Source organism: Osmia bicornis, chromosome 13, assembly GCF_907164935.1.
Source record: "Osmia bicornis bicornis chromosome 13, iOsmBic2.1, whole genome shotgun sequence".
In the NCBI taxonomy this organism is placed as follows: domain Eukaryota; kingdom Metazoa; phylum Arthropoda; class Insecta; order Hymenoptera; family Megachilidae; genus Osmia; species Osmia bicornis.
In genome coordinates, this window is record NC_060228.1 from 8466768 (window position 1) to 8491614 (window position 24847).

At 31.7% G+C, this 24847-nt stretch overlaps 5 protein-coding genes across 10 annotated transcripts; 3 read left to right on the forward strand and 2 right to left on the reverse strand.

Moving 5' to 3' along the window:
• Window positions 1-1352: 1352 nt before the first annotated feature.
• On the forward strand, window positions 1353-6365 carry LOC114873563 (methyltransferase-like 26). Of its 3 annotated transcripts, XM_029182003.2 has the most exons (4): window positions 1353-1523; window positions 4545-4611; window positions 4720-5117; window positions 6281-6365. In XM_029182003.2, the coding sequence occupies exons 2-4, from the start codon at window positions 4577-4579 to the stop codon at window positions 6322-6324; spliced, it is 477 nt and encodes a 158-aa protein (XP_029037836.1). In that variant the 5' UTR covers window positions 1353-1523; window positions 4545-4576; the 3' UTR covers window positions 6325-6365. The 3 variants fall into 3 exon arrangements, with proteins under 3 accessions (XP_029037836.1, XP_029037834.1, XP_029037835.1); XM_029182001.2 differs by lacking the exon at window positions 6281-6365 and having other exon boundaries at window positions 1354-1523; window positions 4720-5598; XM_029182002.2 differs by lacking the exons at window positions 1353-1523; window positions 6281-6365 and adding an exon at window positions 1817-1905 and having other exon boundaries at window positions 4720-5598.
• Window positions 1904-11279, forward strand: LOC114873560. Its single transcript, XM_029181993.2, is given in 10 exon segments — window positions 1904-3512; window positions 3515-4064; window positions 4761-5285; window positions 7990-8111; window positions 8193-8374; window positions 8438-8739; window positions 8842-9016; window positions 9090-10176; window positions 10259-10560; window positions 10781-11279. Coding segments are annotated over 10 exon segments (4803 nt in total). The 5' UTR covers window positions 1904-2141; the 3' UTR covers window positions 10968-11279.
• LOC114873562 (ATPase WRNIP1-like) lies at window positions 5519-7989 on the reverse strand. The gene is made up of 6 exons (XM_029182000.2): window positions 7574-7989; window positions 7175-7461; window positions 6912-7097; window positions 6032-6842; window positions 5740-5961; window positions 5519-5664 (listed from the first exon to the last, which is right to left on the reverse strand). Exons 2-6 carry the CDS (start codon window positions 7451-7453, stop codon window positions 5570-5572), a joined length of 1593 nt encoding a protein of 530 aa, XP_029037833.2. The 5' UTR covers window positions 7454-7461; window positions 7574-7989; the 3' UTR covers window positions 5519-5569.
• Window positions 11280-11392: 113 nt separating the features above from the next.
• On the reverse strand, window positions 11393-13967 carry LOC114873651 (BTB/POZ domain-containing protein 1-like). 2 transcript variants are annotated; one of them, XM_029182218.2, is made up of 5 exons: window positions 13875-13967; window positions 12772-13720; window positions 12358-12699; window positions 12112-12282; window positions 11393-12022 (listed from the first exon to the last, which is right to left on the reverse strand). In XM_029182218.2, the coding sequence occupies exons 2-5, from the start codon at window positions 13660-13662 to the stop codon at window positions 11846-11848; spliced, it is 1581 nt and encodes a 526-aa protein (XP_029038051.1). In that variant the 5' UTR covers window positions 13663-13720; window positions 13875-13967; the 3' UTR covers window positions 11393-11845. The 2 variants fall into 2 exon arrangements, with proteins under 2 accessions (XP_029038051.1, XP_029038052.1); XM_029182219.2 differs by having other exon boundaries at window positions 13794-13885.
• A 571-nt stretch (window positions 13968-14538) lies between these two features.
• Window positions 14539-24753, forward strand: LOC114873649 (rho-associated protein kinase 2). Of its 3 annotated transcripts, none has more exons than XM_029182212.2 (12): window positions 14539-14619; window positions 15582-15909; window positions 16084-16244; window positions 16321-16659; window positions 16749-17882; window positions 17962-18262; window positions 18897-19312; window positions 19393-20034; window positions 20111-20521; window positions 20595-20811; window positions 20938-21160; window positions 22234-24753. In XM_029182212.2, exons 2-12 carry the CDS (start codon window positions 15729-15731, stop codon window positions 22319-22321), a joined length of 4113 nt encoding a protein of 1370 aa, XP_029038045.1. In that variant the 5' UTR covers window positions 14539-14619; window positions 15582-15728; the 3' UTR covers window positions 22322-24753. The 3 variants fall into 3 exon arrangements, 2 of the variants coding, with proteins under 2 accessions (XP_029038045.1, XP_029038044.1); XR_003788967.2 differs by having other exon boundaries at window positions 14610-14697; window positions 20938-21242; window positions 22234-22413; XM_029182211.2 differs by having other exon boundaries at window positions 14610-14697.
• The last annotated feature ends 94 nt before the right edge of the window (window positions 24754-24847 follow it).

Sequence of the window (24847 nt, forward strand, 5' to 3'; positions counted from 1 at the left end):
AATGAAATAATTAATGTTCTTAACTGAAATCACTTAACTCAAATATATATTTTTCTGAATTTTTTTCTCTTTATTTTGGTACTGAAGTTTGCTTTAAATTCATATTTCGTATCAAATTGATTTTGAATTATTAACAACCACTCTGACTTTTATAAAATGTTATTGTTACTAATGTATCTTTTTTCCAGCTATTAATTTTTCTTTGTCTTTATCTGGATTCAATTAATCAGTTTCTGTTACAGAGAAATATCTTTATAGGAAGTATGAAATAATAATATTGGATAATCGACTGGAAAAAATGTAAGATAAAATCTAGCGTCCATAAATGGGATTCAATGTATCCAACAAGGTGAAAAACAAGGTGAAAATGTTTGGAAAGGAAAAATGATTCTTCTAAGTGGTGATATTTGAACCTTACTATTTTCGAACATTGTATTTAATCCTTTTCTGTTTATTTCAGGCAGGTTGTAAATTTATGATTAAGGCTACATGAGCCTTATTATTTTCTTCAATTATGCTTAATCCTTTTCAGTTTTATTTTAGGAAGTATTCTGGTGAGGACAACCAAATCAACAAATTCATTGGACTTAGTTATGTATATAGTCATTAAGATATAATCGTCAAACACTGCAGTGTTTAATTAGGAAGCGTTAGATTTAAGCGAATTTTTAATTCAATTACGAGCGCTCGTATAAGTAGATATTCTTAGTAGTATAAGTATGTAGGACAAATATGCAATTGCATATTTATTAATTACAGATCTGTAATCAAAATCAAAATTAAAAATATTGAGATAAGAATAAAAAGCAAAAGTCTACGTAAATATATGTATAGATAAGTAGATAGGTAGGTAGTGAATAAAAATAATGCTCCTTTTGTTGTTCGTTTGCATAACAGTCGAAACGTTTTGCAAATGTGCATCAAGAGGATGATGTTTTTGAATAAAAGTAAAAATTTGCATAAATGGAGGGTGGATGGGACGAGGTAGGGCGGGTCTCCACCCGCAGCAACCTCCCCGTGGTGAGACCTGGGCAATCGTTATTATTTGATGACTAATTAATAACTGTATCATTATTTCTATGGTACATTTATTAATTATGCAGCAAATAATACGAGCGAATTGGCTGCGAAAATGTTTTTTTTCTATGTAATCGCTGTTATATTTTTTTCAGGAACTATGCCTTTGAGATTCTGAAGTGTATCACAATTTTACGGGAAGAAAATTAATAATAATGAATGCATGGTCAGTATTGTTTAATTATGTAAGAAAGTAGTACTTATTTTTCACTCGCGAAAGACATCAAAAAGGTAAAACAGACCACAAATTTAGTTCCTCATTTTTTCTAAAGGGTGCAGTTCATTCGTTTTCTGCACTCGACCGCACGATCATTCGCAGCTCCTGAAGCGGCTTCGACTAATGATCTCTCTTGATGTATTAGGTTAAGATTATTATTAGTGGAATAATCTCATGGATAATATGCTGGCCTTATTAATTCAACGTTAAAGAAAAATTTAACACGAAAGTACGTCAACATTTAAATACAATTTATTTTTCATGATTTAGTAATACAAAAATCTTACCCATTACTAAAGAAATTAGATGATTTTTATATCCATTTAAGCTTAAATAATTTCAAAACTTTGTTTAAAACATCTAAATATACATAATATGCCCATATAATGTTGAAAATATAGGTCATAAGGCTTGAAATAAACATGACAAGTGTGTCAAAGGAAAGCTAACTTCATGAATAGAAATACTTTCTATGTAAAAACTACATAATCTAATCTTTTATAAAATTCTGTTATGTTTAAGAACATGTGAATTAATCACTTGTTCTTGTTTTAAATTCTACACAACTTCTGCTAAATGTGCTTATTACTTTATTCATTAAGTGATGTCTGGTAAGATATGTTATAAATTTACCAATGTAAATACACTATGATACACGATACACAGTTTTGAAAAGAAAATGTTTGACAAATAAATTGTGTTTGCCCAAAACATGAATTTTTGTATTACTGAAGATATCAATTCAATGATCTTATGTTTTTAGCATATGATTAACATAATTTTACGTTACACAAGGTAAATCTCCGATTCTTAATATTGTGAATAAGTAACATAAACCATTAATACAATGAAATGTCACTACGAAGTATTAGGAGTGTCACGAAATGCTTCTGATGATGATTTAAAAAAAGCTTATAGAAAACTAGCATTGAAATGGCATCCAGACAAAAATTTAGATATTCCAGAAGAAGCAAAAGAACAGTTTCAGCTTGTTCAACAAGCTTGGGAAGTGTTGAGTGATCCTCATGAACGTGCTTGGTATGATAATCATCGTGAGGCTATTTTAAAAGGTGGTATCGGTGAAAATTATAAGGATGATTCCATTGATCTATTCCAATATTTTACCACCACATGTTTCAAAGGATATGGAGATGATGATAAGGGATTTTATACTGTTTATCGTAATGTATTTGAAAAGTTAGTAACTGAAGATGCAGAATTTATGAAAGAAGGAGATTCAGACGAAGAGGTTCCAGGATTTGGAGACTCACAAAGTTCATACGAAGAGATTGTTCATAATTTTTATGCTTATTGGCAAAGTTATAGTACGAAGAAATCATTTACTTGGTTAGATCCTTATGATGTGAGGGATGCTCCTAACAGACGAGTTGCACGTCTTATTGAAAAAGAAAATAAAAAAGTTCGAGACAAAGGTAAAAGAGAACGGAATGAACAAGTAAGAAACTTGGTTGCTTTTGTACGTAAACGCGATAAACGAGTACAAGCTCATGTAGCTAAGCTTGCCGAACGTGCACAAGAAAATTTGAAAAAAGCAGAAGAACGGAAAAAGCAACAATTATTAGAAAGACAAAGAGAATTAAAAGGACATAAAGTATCAGAATGGTCTAAATTTTCAAACATAGAAGCTGAACTTAAAAATATTGAAGCTAATCTTGCACAAGAATTTGGTGAACAGTTGTCTTCTGACTCAGATACAGATGATGAAAATAAAATAGATGATAATTCCCTCTACTGTGTAGCTTGCAATAAAATATTTAAAACCCATAAAGCATTTACAAATCATGAAAACTCTAAAAAACATAAAGATAATATTGCTGTAATGAAAGCATCCATGATAAAAGAAGACAAAGAATTTGAAAATTCTGAAGATAGTGATGTTAGCTCGCAATCCAGTTCTGAGAGTGAAAAGAAGTTAGCCACAGATTCCCAAATGCCTGACTTCTTATTAAATCCTGTTCAAAACATAAACAGTACCAAAGAAAAAGTCACAGATGAAGAAGAATTAATATCAGATGATGAAAGCTTTGACGAATCGCCAATAGTAAAGGGTGTGAAATGTTATCCAGAAGGAACTAAACTTGCAGTAGGACCTCAAATGGATGATGCTCTATATGTACCACCTAAAGTAACTGAAAATGATGACTACATAACTTCTGAAGATGAACTAATTTCTGATCAAGAAGATGAAGAAATTGTACTTAAAAAACAAAGAAAAAGAAAAAACGGAAGAAGAATGTTCAGAATCCAGTAGCAGAACAGACTAGTGACGAGGATAGAAGTATTAACGAAGATGTATTACTGTCAAAGAAACAACGTAAAAAGCAGCAACAAAGAAAAACAATACTAACTAGAGTTGTAGACAATAATCAGCAAGCATCTAATGACAAAGCAGAAGAGTCTGATGAGCAGATAGAAAAAGAAATAAATGAAACAGAATTACATTCTGATAACATAGATATAAGTAGTGCAATTAATGAAAAACTTAAAAGTAAAAAAAATAAAAATGAAAAGAAACAATCCAAAATGTTGGAAAAAGAAAGTGAAACTAAAAATAAAAAGAGATCTCAAATTAATGAAGTTTCAGATCTGGCACATTGTTGTGTTACATGTAAAGTTGAATTCCCTAGTAAAAACAAATTATTTGAACATTTGAAGAAAACAGGTCATTCTGTATATATACCAAATTCAACGAAGAGTAAAAAGAACCAAGAAAAATTATCCAAAAGCAAAGGAAACAATGATAAAAGAAGTCATCATTAAATAACTTATGTTGTACTTTTAATATAATTTATTGTAATTGGCTCAAGAAATGTAAAAATATTTAGTTAATAAATATATCTTACAATCAAATATTATGTATTGTATCTTTTAAATGTACTGTATGTATGCACATATCAATATCTTAAAAACAATAAATATTGAAAAACGTAAATTTTTTAGTAATTAATAAACAATTACAAGAAAAATAATTCATAGTTATTGGTTTTGTAGAAATTTATGTCATTATAATAATTTTAATAATCATTTGTAGGCAAACTGAGCTGCTTTACTGCTTTAGGCTTTTCAAACAATTGAAAAAATTCTAGAACACACTTTAAACAAAATAGAAAACTATTTATATAACTTGAACAATATTAATTTTTTGATCCATGATTATTAAAACTTTATTCTTCCATTTTTCGAGTACTAATTATAATCATTTTTGAAAAGTTATACTTTAATTTTTCAGGACAGAAATTAATATCAATATAATAACTACACATGAATACAATCGTCCATTGTGCTGCTAATCGTAGGTAAGATTCATGTATTCTTTTAGTTTTTTTTTTTTTGTTAAATGGTTTTTACATAATTACATCTGTTATAAAAATTAGGTAGCAAATAACATAGGACTTTGATTTAAGTTCTAGAATCATGGCTGCTAAAAAGCTTATTTATCCTGCAGCCGATCGCAATAAGGAACCAATACTATCGGTTTTCCGGCAATATATTCAACCCGGTTCGGATCAAATATTTTTGGAAATTGCATCTGGTTCTGGACAACACGTAGCTCATTTTGCTCCCCATTTTCCTCATATTACATTTTATCCTTCAGAATGTGAACTCAGATTGTTAGAAAGTATTGCTGTATATGCAAACGGATTTGCAAATATAAAACATCCTTTAAAGATAGATATTACTACAGATTTTCATACGTGGAGCAATGGAATTTTTAAAAAATCTAGTATTGATTATATATACAATGCGAATATGATGCATATTTCACCATATGAATGTTCCATCGGATTATTTGAAAATGCAGGTAAATTGCTAAAAGACAATGGTTTTATGTTTACATATGGACCTTATGCTATGGATGGGAAAATAACACCAGAAAGTAATGTTAATTTCAATAAATCTTTAAAGTTTCAAGATCCAAGTTGGGGTCTCAGAGATATTAAAGATTTAACAGAATTGGCAGACAAAAATGGTATCAAACTAATAAACATTGTTGACATGCCTGCTAATAATAAAACTATCATATGGAAAAAAATTATCTAATAAAGTTAATTTAATGTGTATAATACTATCTTATTTAGTTTTGAGACTTTTGCTGTCCGGTATATTATAGTTAATGCTATTCAAGTACTGTATTAACTTCAACTATCTTAATTAATATTTTAATACTTAATACCATTTGTACGAAATAATCCCTGAGTATAATAAATCTATAACAACGCTCTTATTCAAATTTCTGTTCATCCCATACAATTTTCAACAATTAAAAAAGTTTATATTTTCAAGTCCTTCTGGTAAATAATTTAGTCCAGATGCATCTTTATGTCTCATATTGTAACCTTGAGCATATCCTGAAATAAAATTCATTTTAAGTATTATATGCTGTGATTGTATTTTTAATTTAATTAATAGTGTAAAATAGTTACCTAAATTTTTCATGAGTTTTGTTGGAGCATTTCTTAAATGTAGAGGCACTGTTGGTTGAGGTCCTTTATGATCACCAACTGTTCTTTGAGCAGCTCTAAGTGCATCTTCCATTAATCTAGATTTTGGTGCTCTTGCTAAATATGTTGTACATTGTGCCAAAAGGACATCACATTCGGGCATTCCAATCATTTTACAACCATGCATAGTATGTATAGCAATTCCTAAAAATAATTTTAATATATAGCAAAAACTTATGTTACAAAGAATTGTTATACAAAGATTTGGTATTACCTAAAGCTTTTGGATCTTCTAAACCTATATCTTCACATGCCATTCTTACTAATCTTCGTGCAATATAAACGGGGTCTTCACCACCTAGTATCATTCTTGTTAACCAATATAAAGAAGCATTTTCGTCGCTTGCTCTAACAGATTTATGTAGAGCAGAAATCATGTCATAATGTTGTTCACCTTTCTTATCATATAACATATGAGTCTTCTTAAGACTTTCTTTAATATCATCTAATGTTATTGTTACAGGACCACTTTCTAAGAATTCTTCCTCTTTTGGTACCTTACATTGAATTGCTAATTCAAGACCACCTAAAGCTATTCGTGCGTCACCGTCGCATGTTCCTGCCAACCATTCTATGGTTGGTTCATCTATTATGAATTTTGGTATTTGCTCAGAATCTTCTAATTTTTTACTCGAATGAAATACAGACCCCTCTAATGAAGAAACAGCTTTCTTTAATATGGATGTTAAATTAAGTATACTCAATTTCTCTAAAACAATAACTCTACAACGACTCAGAAGTGCAGAATTTAAACTGAAGGAAGGATTTTCTGTTGTAGCTCCAATTAATGTAATAATACCGGATTCAACATGAGGTAAAAATACATCTTGTTGTGCTTTATTAAAACGATGTATTTCATCCATAAAAATTACTGTACGTCTGTTAAATTTCAATTCATTAGAAGCTATAGTGATCACTTCTTTCACTTCATTAACACCAGCCATTGCTGCAGATAATTTAACATATCTCATTTTACCATTTGATTTATTTTTACATATGTGAGCTATGACATTTGCCAAAGATGTCTAGAAATGAAATAAAAAAGAAAATAAAAATATCATACATATGCCATTATATGTATGACTTTTTAATACCTTTCCACAACCAGGTGGGCCCCATAAAATTATATTTGGAATTTCAGATTTATTTAACAATTGGTAAAGTACAGTAGATGGCCCAAGAATATGTGACTGTCCAACATATCCTGATAGTGTAGTAGGTCTCATCCGTTCAGCAAGAGGTACATGATCATCTTTAGCTTTTTTAACTTGTTTTTCTGGCTATAAAATTTATCAGTGATCATCACTTATCCTAATACCATCATTCTTTATTTTAACAAATTAAGAATAGTAATTACATTATTCTCAAATGAAGTCTTTGGGATTTGATTATCTGTATTTGTAAAAGATGATTCCATTAAACTACTTTTTCTCTTTAATGATCCTGAATCACCCTGTTTTGTTTTCTTGTTACTCAACTTTATATGTTTTCCACCAAAACTTTCATCCTTGAAAGGGACTGCAGATTCATTGCTCGTTGATTCATTTAAAAACAAACATTTACTAACATGACTTTCTATCACTGCAGAAGAAAATTCTTTTGAACAAATGGGACAAGAAATTATATTGTCATTCATTTTTCAACCTGCAACAAATAATTTAATTTCACATATTATTGAAGATTACTTAACATAAAGCATGCTACATCAACAAATCTTGAAATTATTCTAATCCTTTTAAGCTTCAGTGAAACTTACTTTGTAAGTAAAACAACCTGGTAAATAAGATTACCGCGCGATGCGCAGAAAGAATTGTTACAATGATTTTTAGCGACGGTACCGTTACATTATACGAGTACCGTATAACCTGATGTTCGCTTTTACCAATTCTACATATTACATGTCTTCACCATTTTACCGTAATATTAAATAAACTTTCATCTATCATATATAGTATTAAGTAAGTCGAAGTAGTACGTTCTGAAAGGATAAAATTTTTCTAAACAGGGCGACGTTGTGTCGAAACTATTGTTCAATTGATGACGTGTGGGTCGACGCTAGACATCAAGTAGTAGTTTGGTAATGCTTATCTTGACTTTTTCGAAGAAATACTAATCAAAATAATAAAATATAGCATAAGCGTTACAATAACATTACAATAACGTAACAGTGAACTTATACAATGGAAGTTCGACGCAGGCGAAGGATTCAAGATAAGCAATCGCAAATACAAAGCGCCAAGTTTGATTACGAACATATTTCTGCCAATTGTATCGAAAGCATTCAACAGGATCAGGTGAAAAATTAATTTATATATCTATTTTCGTCTTATTTAAAATTTGTTTTCATATAGTTATTATGTTAATTGTTTATCTAGCAGAAGGATGGAGAAATTGTTCCACGTTTAAATGAAAAATTTAATACAGTTGAAAAACCAGCAAACACAGTGCCACGAACCCGAATTAAAATAAGTCTTGAAATTGATTTAATTTCAGTTATTTTATTAGTAACCGGAATTATTACCCGGCTTTATCGTTTAGAAGAACCTCAAAGTATAGTGTAAGTTATTTTCTATGTTTATATTTAAAATAAATGATTAATTATAAATATTATTTGGCACAGATTTGATGAGTTACATTATGGAAAATATGTTGGACTTTATATGAAAAGAACGTTTTTTTTCGACTCGCATCCTCCATTAGGAAAGCAAGTTATTTCCGTAGCAGCGTATTTAGCTGGTTTCGATGGACAATTTAAATTTGATAGAATTGGAAGTCCTTATACTGATATTGTTCCTTTGTTTGCATTAAGATTAGTGCCGGCGTTATGCGGTAGTCTTCTACTTCCGACGGCCTATCACTTACTTTTAGAATTAGGTTTGAAGCAATGGACTGCTGCATTAGCAGGAATTTTAATATTATTTGGTAATTTGTTGTATTGTAATTCGAAACAATTTAAAAATTTTAACAGTATACATATACATATATATATTGTTTAAATCTGATATATTTTTATTAATGTTTCAGACAATGCTCTCTTAACTCAATCTAGATTTATCTTAATGGAAAGTATTCTAATGCAATTTTCATTATTTGGATTAATATGTATTATGAAATTTAGAAAAGTAATGGATCAACCAACAATTGTTTCATGGTGGATATGGCTAATTTTGGGTATTGCCAGCTTAACATGTGCATTATGGTACACTTTAGGACATATCTTTTTTTTGCTAACTCTATATTATATTGTAAATATAACAAATTTTTATTTTCAGTGTAAAATATGTTGGATTATATTCGCTGATTCTTGCCCTGTCTTTAATTGCTTATGATTATTGGAATCTAATACCAAGAAAAACTTTATCTACCACAGTATTATGTATCTATCTTGTAATAAGATTTGTTGTAATATTTGGTGTTATTTGTAGTGTTTATTTGACTGTATTTTATATACATTTAACAATACTCTCTAAAGCTGGACCACATGATTCTGTAATGACAAGTGCCTTTCAAGCAAGTCTGGATGGTGGTCTTGCTAGTATTACAAAGGGTCAACCTTTAGAAGTTACACATGGGTCACAAATTACTTTGAGACACACATATGGAAGAGCTTGTTGGCTTCACAGTCACAATCATATGTATCCATTAAGATATCCAGATGGTAGAGGTAGTTCTCATCAGCAACAAGTTACGTGCTATTCTTTTAAAGATGTAAATAATTGGTGGATTGTAAAGAGGCCAGAAAGAAATGATTTAGTCGTTACAAAACCTAGTGAGTCAATAAAACATGGAGATGTAATACAATTAGTACATGGAATTACAAGTCGGGCATTGAATTCACACGATGTTGCCGCTCCGATGACACCTCAAAGTCAAGAAGTGTCTTGTTACATTGATTATAATGTATCTATGTCTGCTCAAAATCTTTGGAGGGTAGAAATCACTAACAAAGATAGCGCTGGAGATGTCTGGCATGCGATTCAAAGTCAGATACGTTTAATACACGTAAATACGGATTATGCGCTAAAATTTAGTGGAAGACAATTACCTGATTGGGGTTTTAATCAACACGAAGTGGTAGCGGATAGATTCGTGGATCAGACAGATTCTATATGGAATGTTGAAGAACATAGATATACTAAAAGCGAAGATCAAAAACAGAGAGAAAGAGAATTGATCAATGCTGAAATGATTCCATTACAGGCTACCACTTTAAGTTTTTGGGAGAAATTTGTAGAATTGCAGATAAAAATGTTTTTTAGTGGTCAGGAAGGACAAAACAGTCATATGTATTCTAGTGATCCTTTAGATTGGCCTTTGATGTCTAGAGGAATTGCATATTGGGTTTCAAACGACAGTAATGTAAATATAGGTTTACACATATTTATTCAAATTATTTAATTTCTTGATGTTTATTTGTACTAATATATTTCTTTTATAACAGGCTCAAGTACATCTCTTAGGAAACATAGCAATTTGGTATTCTGGAACAGGCTGTGTAATCATATATTCACTTCTATTAATTTTTTATATGTTAAGACGAAGACGAATGTGTTTTGATATTGCACAAGAAGAATGGAATAAATTTTCTAATGTAGGAAGTATCTTTTTAGCTGGGTACTTATTACATTTTTTACCTTTCATGTTTGTTGAAAGAACCCTCTTTCTTCATCATTATTTACCAGCATTTATTTTTAAAATACTGCTTACAGCAGCAACAATAGAACACTTATACTACTTAATTGGGTATGTTGCAAAATAATTATGGAGGGTGTCTCACGCGACTGGGTTAAGTTTATTTTTATAAAGGTTAAAAACGGGAAAATTTGTATAGAACAAAATTAAATAGTGTTGAGTCAAACCATTTTAGATACGCAACTTATCCCAGTTGCATGAGACTCCTTATATATCACTTCTTTTGTCAAATAAATGGATAAAAATTAATTTAATTTTTTGCAATTTTCAGAACTCGATGTCAAAATAATTGTTTAATGTACATATTAAAATGTGGTACCCTTATATGGCTACTTTTCGTTATTTATGTGTTTAAAAAATTTACAGTATTCAGTTATGGAACAACACATTTAAGTGCCAAGGAAGTTTTAAAGTTAAGGTGGAGAGATACGTGGGACTTTATTATACATAAAACATAAGAAAAAATTAAATACTCAGAAATAATCATACAACATTATCTACTTATAGTAAAATTTATTTTACGTGTTAATTGTGCGCATACGAGTTGATATTATAATGCACAAATGTTAATAGATAGTATAAACTTATTGTTTATATGAGTGAGGTACAAGTATAATTAATATAGATTTATTATTTTTTTATGCTATATAAAATATGCAACTACATAGACTGATTACATTTTATGAAGGTTTTTATTATATGCATTTATACATCTAACGAACAAAACTAAGCATAAAACTTGTTATCATCATAGTTATACATATATTAATTTATAACATAAATTTACATGTATTAAAAATTTATATTTTTAAAACAAAATATATATATATATATGTATATTAAAATATTTTTTTAAAATTTTAATGAATCAACCATTAGTAGATAAAAATAATTTGATGACTTGAAACTATAATCCGTATGCATAAAAAAAATAGTTTTTGTTCTTCTTTAAGAGAACGGAAATGAATAATTTATAGTGAAAATATCGATGTAATGAAAGTAATAGAGGAAGAAACAAAATTAATATACAAGTTTTAATAGAAATATTTAAGTGATAAAAGTTCAGTTTTTGTTTGCATAATAAATGTTAATATTTTTACATAGGCTAAAAAACTTGTTTTGTATAAATTTAACTTTTATTATGATCAAAACGAATGTGCACTTTTTTACAATTTACAATTTTTGGTTTAAAATGTTATAATGAGGATGATAGCACCGACAAAGTTTGACAAATAACATAATGAACTAAAAATGAAACATACAGCAGAATACAAAAACTGCTGGTTAATTACATATTTTAAATACTTTTTCTTTTTAGCCAATTTTATTGTTATTATTATGTACCCAAACAGTGGTATGTAAAAACTATAGATCGGATAAGACCGTCTCGTACACTATCTGCGCTATTTCCAACTCCAAACGAGAAAAACACAGAATCACAGGCCATACTTTGAGTACAGACTCCCATTGGATACCAACCAACTTTATTAAAAACTACTCCAACTCTATAAACCTATATTGAACAAAAAAAAATACAAATAATTTTAATAACCATTCGGTTATTTGTATCCTTTAATTTAAAAGAATTATCCAAATATGTACCTTATTCTTTTGAATATAAACAGGTCGATTAAATGTAATTTCTACCAGAGTATTAATATTTACTTTTGTTGTAAAGTGCGTATAAGTTAATCGAGTATCATCAGAGTCAAGAAGATGAGCATATAAAATTTCCGTGTATGACGTATCAAGAATATGATTCATATTATTAGTCTGTAATAAAAATAACACATAACAATTAATAAGAAGTAAAATTTAATTATGTTTGATAATATATGTTTAACTTACTACACTAGCAATTTGTGTAGGTACTTGGACACCCAACACACAAATATTCTTATCTACACTAAAAGTTACAGAACAGTCTAATACATTTGTATTAAGACAATCAGTTTGCTGAAGCAATGATCTTAAACAATAATATTTAGGTCCCTCCCGAATGCCCCCTTCGATTACAACTGGAGATGAATTGTTTACAGATAAATTTAAAGCATCTTTTCTTATTCCACTTTCAATTACTGTTGGAGGTTTACTTTGTAAGGTGTAAGGTGTACTACTAGATTCAGATGAAGACCAATAGACTGGTATGTATGAACCACTAGAGTGTGGAGTAGAAATTCGTCTATACTTCTAAAAAATGAAAAAAATTTCATAAAACAGTTAAGGAAAATGCAAAACTTATACAATATTTTAACAACTTACAAACAAATCTATATTTGAATTTTGAACTTTCACTGGTTTGGCTCTACTATGTGCATTAGTAGAAAATCCCTCAGGCATAGGTGCTTTATTTCCAGTACATAATATATTCATAAGAATAGCAAAAGCTTCTTGTTGAGTAAGTAATGGAGACATTCCTGGGCCTTCTGCAAATTCTTGGGGGCTTAAACTCAAAAATCTAATTTTTGATAAAGCATTTCCAATTACAGATTTTAAAAACTTTCCATCACTTGGATCAAGAGATTTTCTTGCACATTCAGCTTTGGCCCACTGCTCTACAGCAGTGAACAATTCAATCTCAGAATTTATTTGCAAATCATCTTGATCTAACACCGTTAATACTGTTGCTAATTCAACTTCTTCCCAGCTAGATTCTTTCAAAACTTCATTTGTTTTTGAGCAAATAATTAAGAGACATTTCTCCATTAGCACAGGTTCTTCGAACAATTTAGCAAATTCATACGCTCTGCAAGCCTTTTTTGGAGATAAATCAGACCACAAATATTTTGTACATTCTTCTACCAACGAAGGAAGCATGTACTTTTTGGCACAATAACATAATTCACAAGCTAATTCAAAAGAACCTAAATCAACACGGTCTGTATATATATATTCTAAAAGAGCTTTAAAAGCTTCAGGTTGAACATCTCGAATAGCGATTGGATCATTCTTTTCTGCCATCCCCCCAAAAAACATAGCTTCAAAGACAGGACTGGACATAGCCAGAAACAATTTATGACCCTTTAATGTTTGTTGATGCGGTTCTTGGCCAACTATAAATTTGCAATCAGACCATTGTCCTGTTTCCAACAGATATTGACCACGTTCTGAGATTTTTTGTTTATTGATTTGCCAATCGCAAGGCAGACCCATTTCCACAGAATATGGGATAAGATTTATTGAAGTTTATACAATTATATGTTGTCTAACACTGCAATAATGATAACAAAGAATAGAAAACATAAGTCTCAAATAATGAAAGTTGTGTCAAAAAAAAGATGTACCAGAACGTATTGTAAAAAAAAAGAGATCTAAATGCTGTAACAGAAATACTCTGACACATTCAACGTAGCCACCATACTTACATATCTTTTTGCGATACGTATTATCGCTATAAATATAAAATATGACATAAACGATGCCAAAAAAAATATTCGTAGAACAGTTCAATAAACATCAAAATACGCGCGGGAAAACTAAGGATTTTTCCATATTACAGGATTGTATAATGCACCATACGTGTTTAAATAGTTTAATTTATTCACAATTATAATTCTAAAAGCAATTTTAGCATTAATTAAAGAAATTTTGAACTACAAACGGTCTTCACATTTGCAAAAACCCGTATCTCTCTTAGTTGCATGAAATGCTACGCCATCTTAGTTATTCTCATACTTCATTACATCGTTTTTCCGAAGTCGTTGATACTCCATCTCAATAACTTTCAACGTAGTTTTTCGTAGTATGGTGAACTTTTTGAGTTTTATTCGATTTAAATAAATATATATGAATGATAGAAAAGTGATCTTTATGTTGTCAATTTGCAAACAACGAACATTCAAATGGTGTCGGGTACAGTGCAAATAACCAAAGTATTTGTTCGAAGATGCTGCTATATTTTTAAATTGCATAATGTGATAGTTTACATTTTGGAATAGATGTTAGTTTTTTCAGACAAGGGCTGAGGATTTTCTTTTTATTATCGTGGGTATTTCGAAAAATGTACTGAACCATTTTAAGTTTTGCGCGAGTCTTTCATTGGTTTTGATGACCGTTGTGATTTTTCCTAATGGCGCATGCACGGCTCAGCTGTGTGCAATCGCGACCAATGTACGTAGAAAAATAATGTATTTTATAGTATTTTTATTCAATTAAACGGAGTACTGGACACAGTGTTCGTGATATTAGGTACGTTAAAATGACTTCTCTTGTGACATTAATTAACTGATGATCGAAAATACGGGATATGTAAGGAATCTTTTGTGACGGGTCAGAAGCACCTGCATGGGATCCACCTTAGTTTTATAAGTTTCCTGACAGACTTCTTCGACTTGTCAGTTTATGAATTTTTTACATTTTATTTGATTAGGAAAATGCAGACAATAAATTTACACTCTCTTAGTAGTTTCTGCAACTTGAATCCTTTCTACAAAAAATTCATTTCCACAAAAATTTGCAAGATGTACTGGTAAAATTTTGTTTGTGTCTTGATAGTAGTATCTGAGATGGAGGGTATTTGATTATCTTTTTAAAAACCTCTACTTTTAAAGTAGTTTAATATTTATTTTTTAAACTAATTTAACAAGCATGGTCTATTCATGATCTTTTTTCTATGCCTAAATCATGTTGAGTCATCATATATTGTATACTTCCTTGTTTTTTAAAAAATATTTTAAAATACAACCTGGATTTTATTTGATTTGTTGAGTTTTTCAAAAAGCTTAAGCAAAGATGATAATTTTATTAAATTTTCACTTTGACTTTTTATGCATGTATATAGTATTGATTTCTTTATTTTTATGTTTTAACTTTTGTTCTATCATTTGTAACTGTAAAATGATACGAACATATTGTCTGAAATAGTAGTTGAATTACTTTAACTTTAATAGTAATTATATCTCTATTAATTAAAAACTTAACATTTTTGGATTAGTTTTAATGATTAATATAAAGCGAGAAGTTAGTCTTTATAAAGCAATACAAAGTAGTTGTTTTATGCTATATTTTCCAAATAATACCTTTTTGATTTTTAAATGTTTATTAATACAATTGAAACTTTTGTATTATTTTAGGAAACATGGATTGTCCATCCAGTATCGCAACAGTGCATAAATTGTACCCGTATTGCATGTAGCCTTTCATTTTGCATTGTTTTTGATGCACCAAAAAGGATATTACATTTTTGAGAAAAGCTATTCTTAGCCATTTAATAGAAAAAAATGGATGGGGTACGTGATGAGGACAGGCGCAGGCGCCTGAGGGTGTTGGAGGAGCGTATAAAAGATCCGAGAAGCATTACAAATATTGATTGCCTTTTGGATACAGTTCAAGCCCTGGTGGCAGATTGTGATCATCCCAGTGTAAAGCGTATGAAAAATATAGAAGCATATATGAACAGATGTAAGTAATAATATTTAATATGTATAACTATAAAATGTGTACTTAAAAAAAAAGTTAAATTTTGTTTGTAAAACCAAGAAGTACTATTGTAAAGAATAGCATGTAAGGATATAAATATACGTGTATACTAATTTTATAAGAATAAAAATTAGAAAATGCTATGTATACTTCCAGATGATTCGGTAGCTCAGGATATTTGTAAAATGCGAATGCGTACGGATGACTTCACTTTGATAAAAGTGATAGGTCGCGGAGCATTCGGTGAAGTACAGTTGGTACGGCATAAATCCACGCAAAAAGTATATGCTATGAAATTATTGAGTAAATTTGAAATGGTAAGAAATTTATAAGTTATGCTACAAGTATACATCAATTATAGAATTTTCTCTATATTTCTACATATTTATACAGATTAAACGATCAGATTCAGCTTTTTTCTGGGAAGAACGCGATATAATGGCACATGCTAATTCCCAATGGATAGTTCAGCTTCATTTCGCGTTTCAAGATCACAAATATCTTTATATGGTGATGGATTATATGCCGGGCGGTGATTTAGTAAACTTAATGTCAAACTATGATGTGCCAGAGAAATGGGCGAAATTTTATTGTGCAGAAGTGGTGCTCGCATTGGATGCAATACACCTTATGGGATTTGTTCATCGGGACGTAAAGCCCGATAACATGTTACTTGATAAACATGGTCACTTAAAACTTGCAGATTTTGGCACTTGTATGAGAATGGATATCGTACGTATAATTGTTATATCAACATCTGTCAAGTTTATACAGTATAATGTTATACAGAGACATTTAATTATTATACATGTATCTTTTAGGATGGACTCGTTCGATCTGATACCGCAGTAGGTACACCTGATTATATATCACCTGAAGTACTCCAATCCCAAGGTGGTGAAGGTGTATATGGAAGAGAGTGTGATTGGTGGTCAGTAGGAGTGTTTTTGTACGAAATGCTTGTTGGTGACACGCCTTTTTATGCAGATTCATTAGTTGGGACATATTCGAAAATTATGGATCACAGAAACTCGTTACACTTTCCTCCAGAAGTTGATATTTCTCACTCGGCTAAGAATTTAATATGCGGCTTTCTTACTGATAGAACAAAACGTTTAGGAAGAAATGGCGTAGAGGAAATAAAAAATCACCCATTCTTTAAAAATGATCAATGGACGTTTGACAATTTACGAGAGTGTGTGCCACCAGTAGTACCAGAACTTTCTGGTGACGATGATACTAGTAATTTTGATGATGTTGATAAAGAGGATGGTCCAGAGGAAAGTTTTCCAGTTCCGAAAGCATTTTCTGGAAATCATCTGCCTTTTATTGGTTTTACATATTCAGGAGACTATCAGTTAATGGCCTTTACTGGTAAAGAATCGGTAGATGGATTAGAAAATCATATCAATAACGGTACGAGCGATGATATTAAAATTTCGCAGTTAGAAAATTTATTGGATAAAGAGAGAAGACAAGTAGAATCCTTGGAATCACGACAGAAAGCTTTGACAACGCAGTTAGAAGCTATGACGCGTCGTGAAACTGAATTACGCGAAGAAATAGGCAGAGCGGATAAAGAATTGACTTTGTTGAGACACAATTATAAAGAAGCACAACGCAGGGTTGAGCATGAAACGGAAACGCGTAGAAAAGCAGAATCGTTATTCGTTGAATTAAAAAAGAAATTTGATGAAGAGCAGACGAAAAGAGCGCGCGATGCGAGTAATTCACAGCAAACATCCGAACGTGTTACATCGTTAGAAAAACAAATTAAGGAGATGCAATCAAAATTGGAAAGGGAAACCGAAACTGTAACGAGGTTGCGGAAACAAGCCACAGAGATTACTGTTGTTCGTCAAGCGGCAGAACAAATGGCAAATGAATTACAAGTGGCAAGAGCTCAGTTACAAGCGCAACGTGATAACTTGCAACAAGAAGTGGCAACGCTACAAGTAAGTATGGATATTTCACAAAACAAACAAAAAAAGATGTGACTGCTAAGTTTTGTGTTTTGGTACGTATTATTCCTAGGGACAACTGTCGAAAGAGAGGAGTTCTCGATCACAAGCCTCATCGTTAACCGCCGAATTAGAAAGTCGTCTTTCTGCTCTTCATCTTGAACTTGAACATAGTCGCGAAAAAGAGGAAAAAGCACTTATGGATAATCGGCAATTAACCGAAAGAATTTCAGCGTTAGAAAAAGAAGCTGCTAGTTTGACTCTTGAATTAAAAGCCGCGCAAGCGAGGTATAATCAAGAAGTGGTTGCTCATCAAGAAACGGAACGTTCACGCATATTATCCAAAGAAGAAGCTAACTTAGAGGTTGTTAAAGGTAATTTTATTCAATTTTACATTCAATAATTCTAATGTTATTCCTCGGAAAGTTATATATTTTGATTCTGATACGCATATCAGGGTGAAAAAACAAAATATTTGAAGGTGATGTAGACTAGCTTCCATAAATACATACACATTATAGTACGTTTTAAATATATTTATTTCAAGTTATTTATATCGGTATCATTACGATTAAATTCTTTTAAATGAAATTCTCTGTGTCGTGATATACATATATTAGATGAGTATACTAATTAATTAAGTGCTATTTAAAATTTTAAAGTTACTATGATTTTTTAAAAATAAATAAAAAATCGTTAAGGAAAAGCACTGAATTAATATGTACACTTAATTCGTATATTTGATCAGCTAATGTATACCGTGCATGTTAACAAGACTTTGATTTTCAAAATTGTGTTGCATTCATGTACGTGCGTACTATGTAATTGAAACATATTTGTTTCCTTTTTTAAATTTATTTTATTACTAATCGTAATTTTTCAAATTTCCGGCTGCTCATCATTAATGGTATTTCTGTATACGTACGTACATTATTGTATTTTAATTTGTAATCATCAACTGTGAAACCGTAAATAATTATATTTTTTTTGTTAATATGATATTAACAGCATTACAAGCAAAACTAAACGAAGAGAAAAGTGGAAGACAACGCGCCGAATTGCTTGCACAAGAAAAGGAAAGGCAAACCTCTATGCTTTCTGTGGATTACCGTCAAATACAGCAACGTTTGCAGAAATTGGAGGGTGAGCACAGGCAAGAAGTGGAAAAGGTAAAGGTGCTACAGGGTCAGGTTGAGCAGGAACAGCAGAAAAGAAACGTGCTACAAACGGATCTGGCGCAGCAATCATCAGAAGCAGGACGATTACGTGCTAGGGAACAACAGTTAGTTGGTGAAGTTGCTCAGCTAAGGGAAGCAAAACGACAAATAGAGGAAGAATTGCATCATTTGAAAACTCAAAGAAACGTGGATCAGTTACAGACAAAGGAATTACAGGAACAGTTGGAAGCAGAAGCTTACTTCTCGGTATGTTCACAATTTAAATCCGTGCTATTTATTTTCTGCGATATTCTAGCAATAAATGGTTACTTTGTTCTTGTTGTTAGACTCTTTACAAAACACAGACACAAGAACTTCGAGAAGAACTGGACGAGAAAATACGATTACAACAAGAATTAGAAGAAGAACGTGCTTCTTTAGTACACCAGTTGCAATTGTCTTTAGCTAGAGGAGACAGTGAAGCTTTAGCAAGATCAATAGCTGAAGAAACTGTGGCAGATCTTGAGAAAGAACGAACGATGAAGGAATTAGAGTACAAAGATGGTGTAGCGAAACATCATCAAGAATTAAATTCAAAAGAACAGATTATAAATCGGCTTAAAGATAACGAAAATGAACTTAAGAAAAGCGTTGATCAGTATCTTAAAGAGAAGGATGATTTCGGTAAACGACTGAAAGAATTGCAAGACCAACTTACTAAAGAACAATCTAATGAAGAAGAAATAGAAAAGCTCAGTAGTAAATTGAAAACTGAACAGCTACTCAAACAACAAGCAGTTAATAAGTTGGCAGAGATAATGAATAGGAAAGATTTATCTTCAAGCGGTAAAACGAAGAACAAAGCATCTGCTGCAGATCTAAGGAAGAAGGAAAAAGATTGTAGACGTTTGCAACAGGAGCTTACTCAAGAGAGAGAAAAGTATGGACAGTTGGCAGCTAAGTGGCAAAAAGACTTGCAAGATTTACAGGTGAATAAAGTAATATATAATTCACTTTTTTTTTCTTTTTAGTATCTGTATACTTAGCGTTATTCTATTCTTATAGGCCCAATTAGTGGAAGAAAACCAAGCAAAATTGAGATTACAAATGGAACTTGATTCAAAGGATTCAGAGATAGAAACATTACAAATGAAAATCGCCTCACTTAACTCGGAAACTGCTAGCGTTTCATCAGTAGAGAATGACGGAGAAGATTCTGTTCTGTCAGAGCATGGTACCATGAGATTGGAAGGTTGGTTGAATGTGCCAAACAAGCAGAACATTAAAAGGCATGGATGGAAGAAGCAATATGTTGTCGTTTCATCGAAGAAGATAATATTTTATAATAGTGAGAACGATAAGCTAAATGCGGATCCAGTTTTGATACTGGATCTAAATAAAGTCTTCCACGTTAGATCTGTTACTCAGGGTGACGTTATCCGAGCTGATGCCAAAGATATTCCGAGAATTTTCCAGGTAAATTATACATTTCGTAGTAATGATTTTACTTATCGAATAAGTGGTTATATATTTATTATCTTGTTTATAGTTATTGTACGCTGGTGAAGGCGAAGCAAGACGTCCTGGCGATGAGGGGAATACACTGCCTGGAGTAGAACTGCCACAACTTACGGATAAGCCAGGCACGCAATCGTTAAAGGGCCATGAATTTGTGTCAATTTCGTATCATATGCCGACTACTTGTGAGGTATGCTCGAAACAATTGTGGCACATGTTTCGACCACCACCCGCTCTTGAGTGTCGACGTAAGTATGAATAAATATCACTTTCATTAATAATTTTCATATTACAGCAATTACGCAAGTAAATAGATAAGTTCAGAATTTTAAATGAGTTAAGAATCATTTTATTAAGTTTTATGATTTATACAGGATGTCGTATAAAGGTACACAAGGAGCATTTGGATAAGAAAGAGGATGCCATAGCACCGTGCAAATTGCATTACGATCCAAACAGTGCCCGTGAATTATTGATATTGGCTGGTAGTACTGATGAACAGAAATACTGGGTCGCAAGACTGTCGAGGCGTGTACAAAAATGTGGCTACAAGGCGAATTCGCATGTCGACGGCACGGGGCAGCGTGTCTCGCCAAGGTAGCGTAGCCGTGCGACTCAACGTAACCGGAGACTAAGTAGCTCTCTTGTATTGTGGCATCGCATGATTGGGTGTAGCGAGGTTAGAGTCGTTTGATTTTTCTTGCACCCCACGATTTCATATAAAATTGTTACCCTATTCTCTATTCAACAATTAGAACACAAGAAAAAAACATGACACTAACGATAAACGATAAAAGTTCAGTAAGTTGCATTTTACATTTATTTATTATTTTTTATTAAATATGGAATCATAAGAACGTTTAGGTAAGTTTGCACGGATATGCTGTTTAATATTTGCATATCTTTCTAATTTTTTCTCTATCAAATATGCAGAGATTTTAAAGTAAGCAAAATCATTTTCTATGAAAAATTACACTACATGATTTGATTTTGCACAGATTCACTTAGCACGAATTAAAGATTACAACAAATTTGACAAAATCAACAGCATCAGAGAAGAATTTACATAGCTTTTTATTGTGTGTATTTGTTCTTTCCAAAAAATTGCATGTTAACCCAATAAGAAAAACAGTATGATGAGCGATAAATTCTCTTTTTCATATCGTGCACGGCAAAAGTCAGATATCATAGCAACAAAATATCATTTTCAGGGATTACTTTTAACTAAATAATTATTTGATCATTTTTAAAACCTTGACAGTCATAATTTTGTATTTTTATTTTCAAGTTGAAAGTCAACTGAATTGAATATAAAAACTTCTGTGTATGCCCTATAATTAATTTTTAGTAATGTGTGATATGATAAATAGAAATAAGGTAAAAAATTATGATGTGGAAAACTATATATTAAAATGTTAAGAGTAAACCCTGTAATTGTAAACAGAAATCAACAATAATCACCACCAGATTATGCTTTTCTCTTTTTTATATCAAAGTGGGGCTTTCACAACTATTTCTACCATATTATTTAGATGAAAACCGCTACTCTGCTTTTGAAGCTTTTTTTCTTTTCTTTTTTTTTTGTCGTATATTAGTTCATATATTTGATGTGTCTAGATAAACATAAAATAAAGGTTCAACTTTCATCAGTAACAATTTCCACGTTTCAGGGAATCCACGAGATCCACCTTGAAGCCATATTTATCGGTGCAACAACGATCCGCGACCCTGCCAGCGAACGCCAGCATGGGCAAGTGACCATAGCTAGCACCGACGACACTTGATTGGAATTCGTTGCTTCGACGTCCTTCCTAATCGATCGATTAAACGAATAAATTTGATCAGTTTGCTTTCCTCGTTTGAGATTCAAACGCGTAGACAGACGTTCCTCGGTGTCACCGGTGTTACCATTAAACCGGTCAATCTGGAGGAGTTCACAAGTATCCAATTTGTGTACTTGAACGCAACGTTACCAACTTCCTTATGAGTGGAAGAAAATTCTGGTAAACGGAGACACCATATAACTTGTGTCACCCGTTGATCACAAGTTACTCGTTAATCGTAATTCAGCAGTCTTCGATATTTGTACAGACGACGAAGAAAGAAGGTTGAACGATCCGGAGAGATGTTATTGAAAATAAGGCTGAACGGTGTTTCTCAAATGCCATGGAACGAGGGAAACGTTCAAAAAGGGGCGATGAAATGAACAGAAGCATGTTGCAGCTGTTATTTACAAGGGAAATCGTTGATAGTGTTTAAAGAAAAATAAAAAAGAAAAGCGTACATAGACAAGACGTAGTAAATTAAGTACGTGGACCGTGTTCCTTGCCGGACTGCATCGTGCTCGATGAGCAGACGAGTTTGCGGTAGTATTTCCCAGGGCCAACATGCGTTGTTTTATAAATGCTTTATCACGCACGGACGAACGGATCCAGTATTTGTGGTGATTCTTTTTTTCTCAATTCTTCGTAGACATTTAAACTCGAAAAGTGATTTCACTGTACATATACAATTGCTACAATTCGTGAGAACTATTTTTTCAATTGATTTAACGGGAAACTCGTTTGTAAATTTACGCGGCACGTGGAGGGAAACGTACACTTGACCAGTGTTTAATTTTTTTCGGTCAAAAGCATAGTTAAACATGTTTAGTTATATACATTGAAGTAAGTAGGTAAGGGTCAGGGTCGGTCTACTGCCAGAAATTATTGTAATAAGTGATAAAACATTCGTTAGGTCGTGAAATTTCATTTTAATGGAAATAAATATTTGGGTTGAAATGCAGCTCATACGAAACGTGTTCTTATTACGTGCATTTACGAATAAAAATTATATTAGAATTAAGTAATAGTAGGTAAATTTTGCCTATTCTAGACAATTATCCTAGTTACGTCAATGATTATATAATAGACTTTTGTATAGCTTGTCATATGACCGAAAAGAATTAAACACGTTTGCTTCGAGGACCCGTTAATATCATCGTGTATTTACCACGCCAGATCGATAGTATTATTATTTTTATATGTTCCGAGATTAAAGTGTATCGGTATTTAATGAGTATTGCGTTAAGAGAAGAATCAGGCCGCGTGTAGAAGAACACGTATTAGCTAGTGCAGTTGCCAAAGTTTCTTTTTTAGCAATGGGATACGTGTTATCGCTTCTATTAGACCTTGGCAATTGCATCGATCGGGGTAAATTATACATACAAATAGCATTGAAAGTATTTTATCACCGATCGCTATTAGGAAACATATTACTGTTCAAATTTTGAAATTAACTAATTCCCGGCGTTTCTTGAATTTTTAATTCGTCCGTACGAAGAAATTTTTAAATAATGTGTTTCATAACTTGTGGGGCCCGCTATAGCGATGGATGGGGAACAAGAGAACAATGATAAAAGTTTTTATAAAACTGTTATACTTAATCTTGTTTTAGCAACTCATTATCCTATAAACTTTGAATGTTTTCTCATCACATAGACGTTTATAAATATTCATTCAATCAAGTTTATATGTACTTTTCTCTTGACGTTCTCTATTCATCGTTCAAGTGAGCTCCATAGATTATGAAACACTTTGTACACACTTTTTTTGCATCATACTTTCTGACATTCGTACCTTCATTTCTTTTAAGTATAAACTTCTTTTTATAATTTGCATATTCAATGATTTTCAACGCTTACTCAAGGATTCGAGGAACGCTTTGTACAGTCGCGTGCATCGAAGGCTTCTTCCAGTAAGGAGAAAGATCACTTCACTTCTGAAGGATATTTTCACTGCCTTCATGTTTAAGGGAAAAAAATAATGAGGGTCATCATTGCACGCGATCGTACATCCTTCTTCCCATTGTCATTGTATTCGTACGAATACGATATGGAAAATATATTCTAAATCATTCTAAAACGAGAGCACAACGGTGAAATATTAAGGAACAGCGCCACGAACGAGCTTGATTGTATAGTAGAGTAATATTTACAGTTGTAAACGTAAAAACATTTTTTAACACGCGTGTTTATTCGCAGAGAAATGTTTAGGAATTTTATTAGCTGGTGCCTACGGAATCATTCGCAGATCGAAGTTGGCATCTGTGAGAGAAAACGTGTAACGAATTAAAACGCAAGAGAACTCCTTTATTATTATTATTACTATTATTATTATTAATACTAATATTATTATTATTAATATTTTTAATGATCGTCGCCGTTTGTGTTCTTTCCATGGTACCTCAGCGACGTGTCACCGTTGCCTTGGGACGGGCGGAAAACAGAAATTCCTCGTCAATATT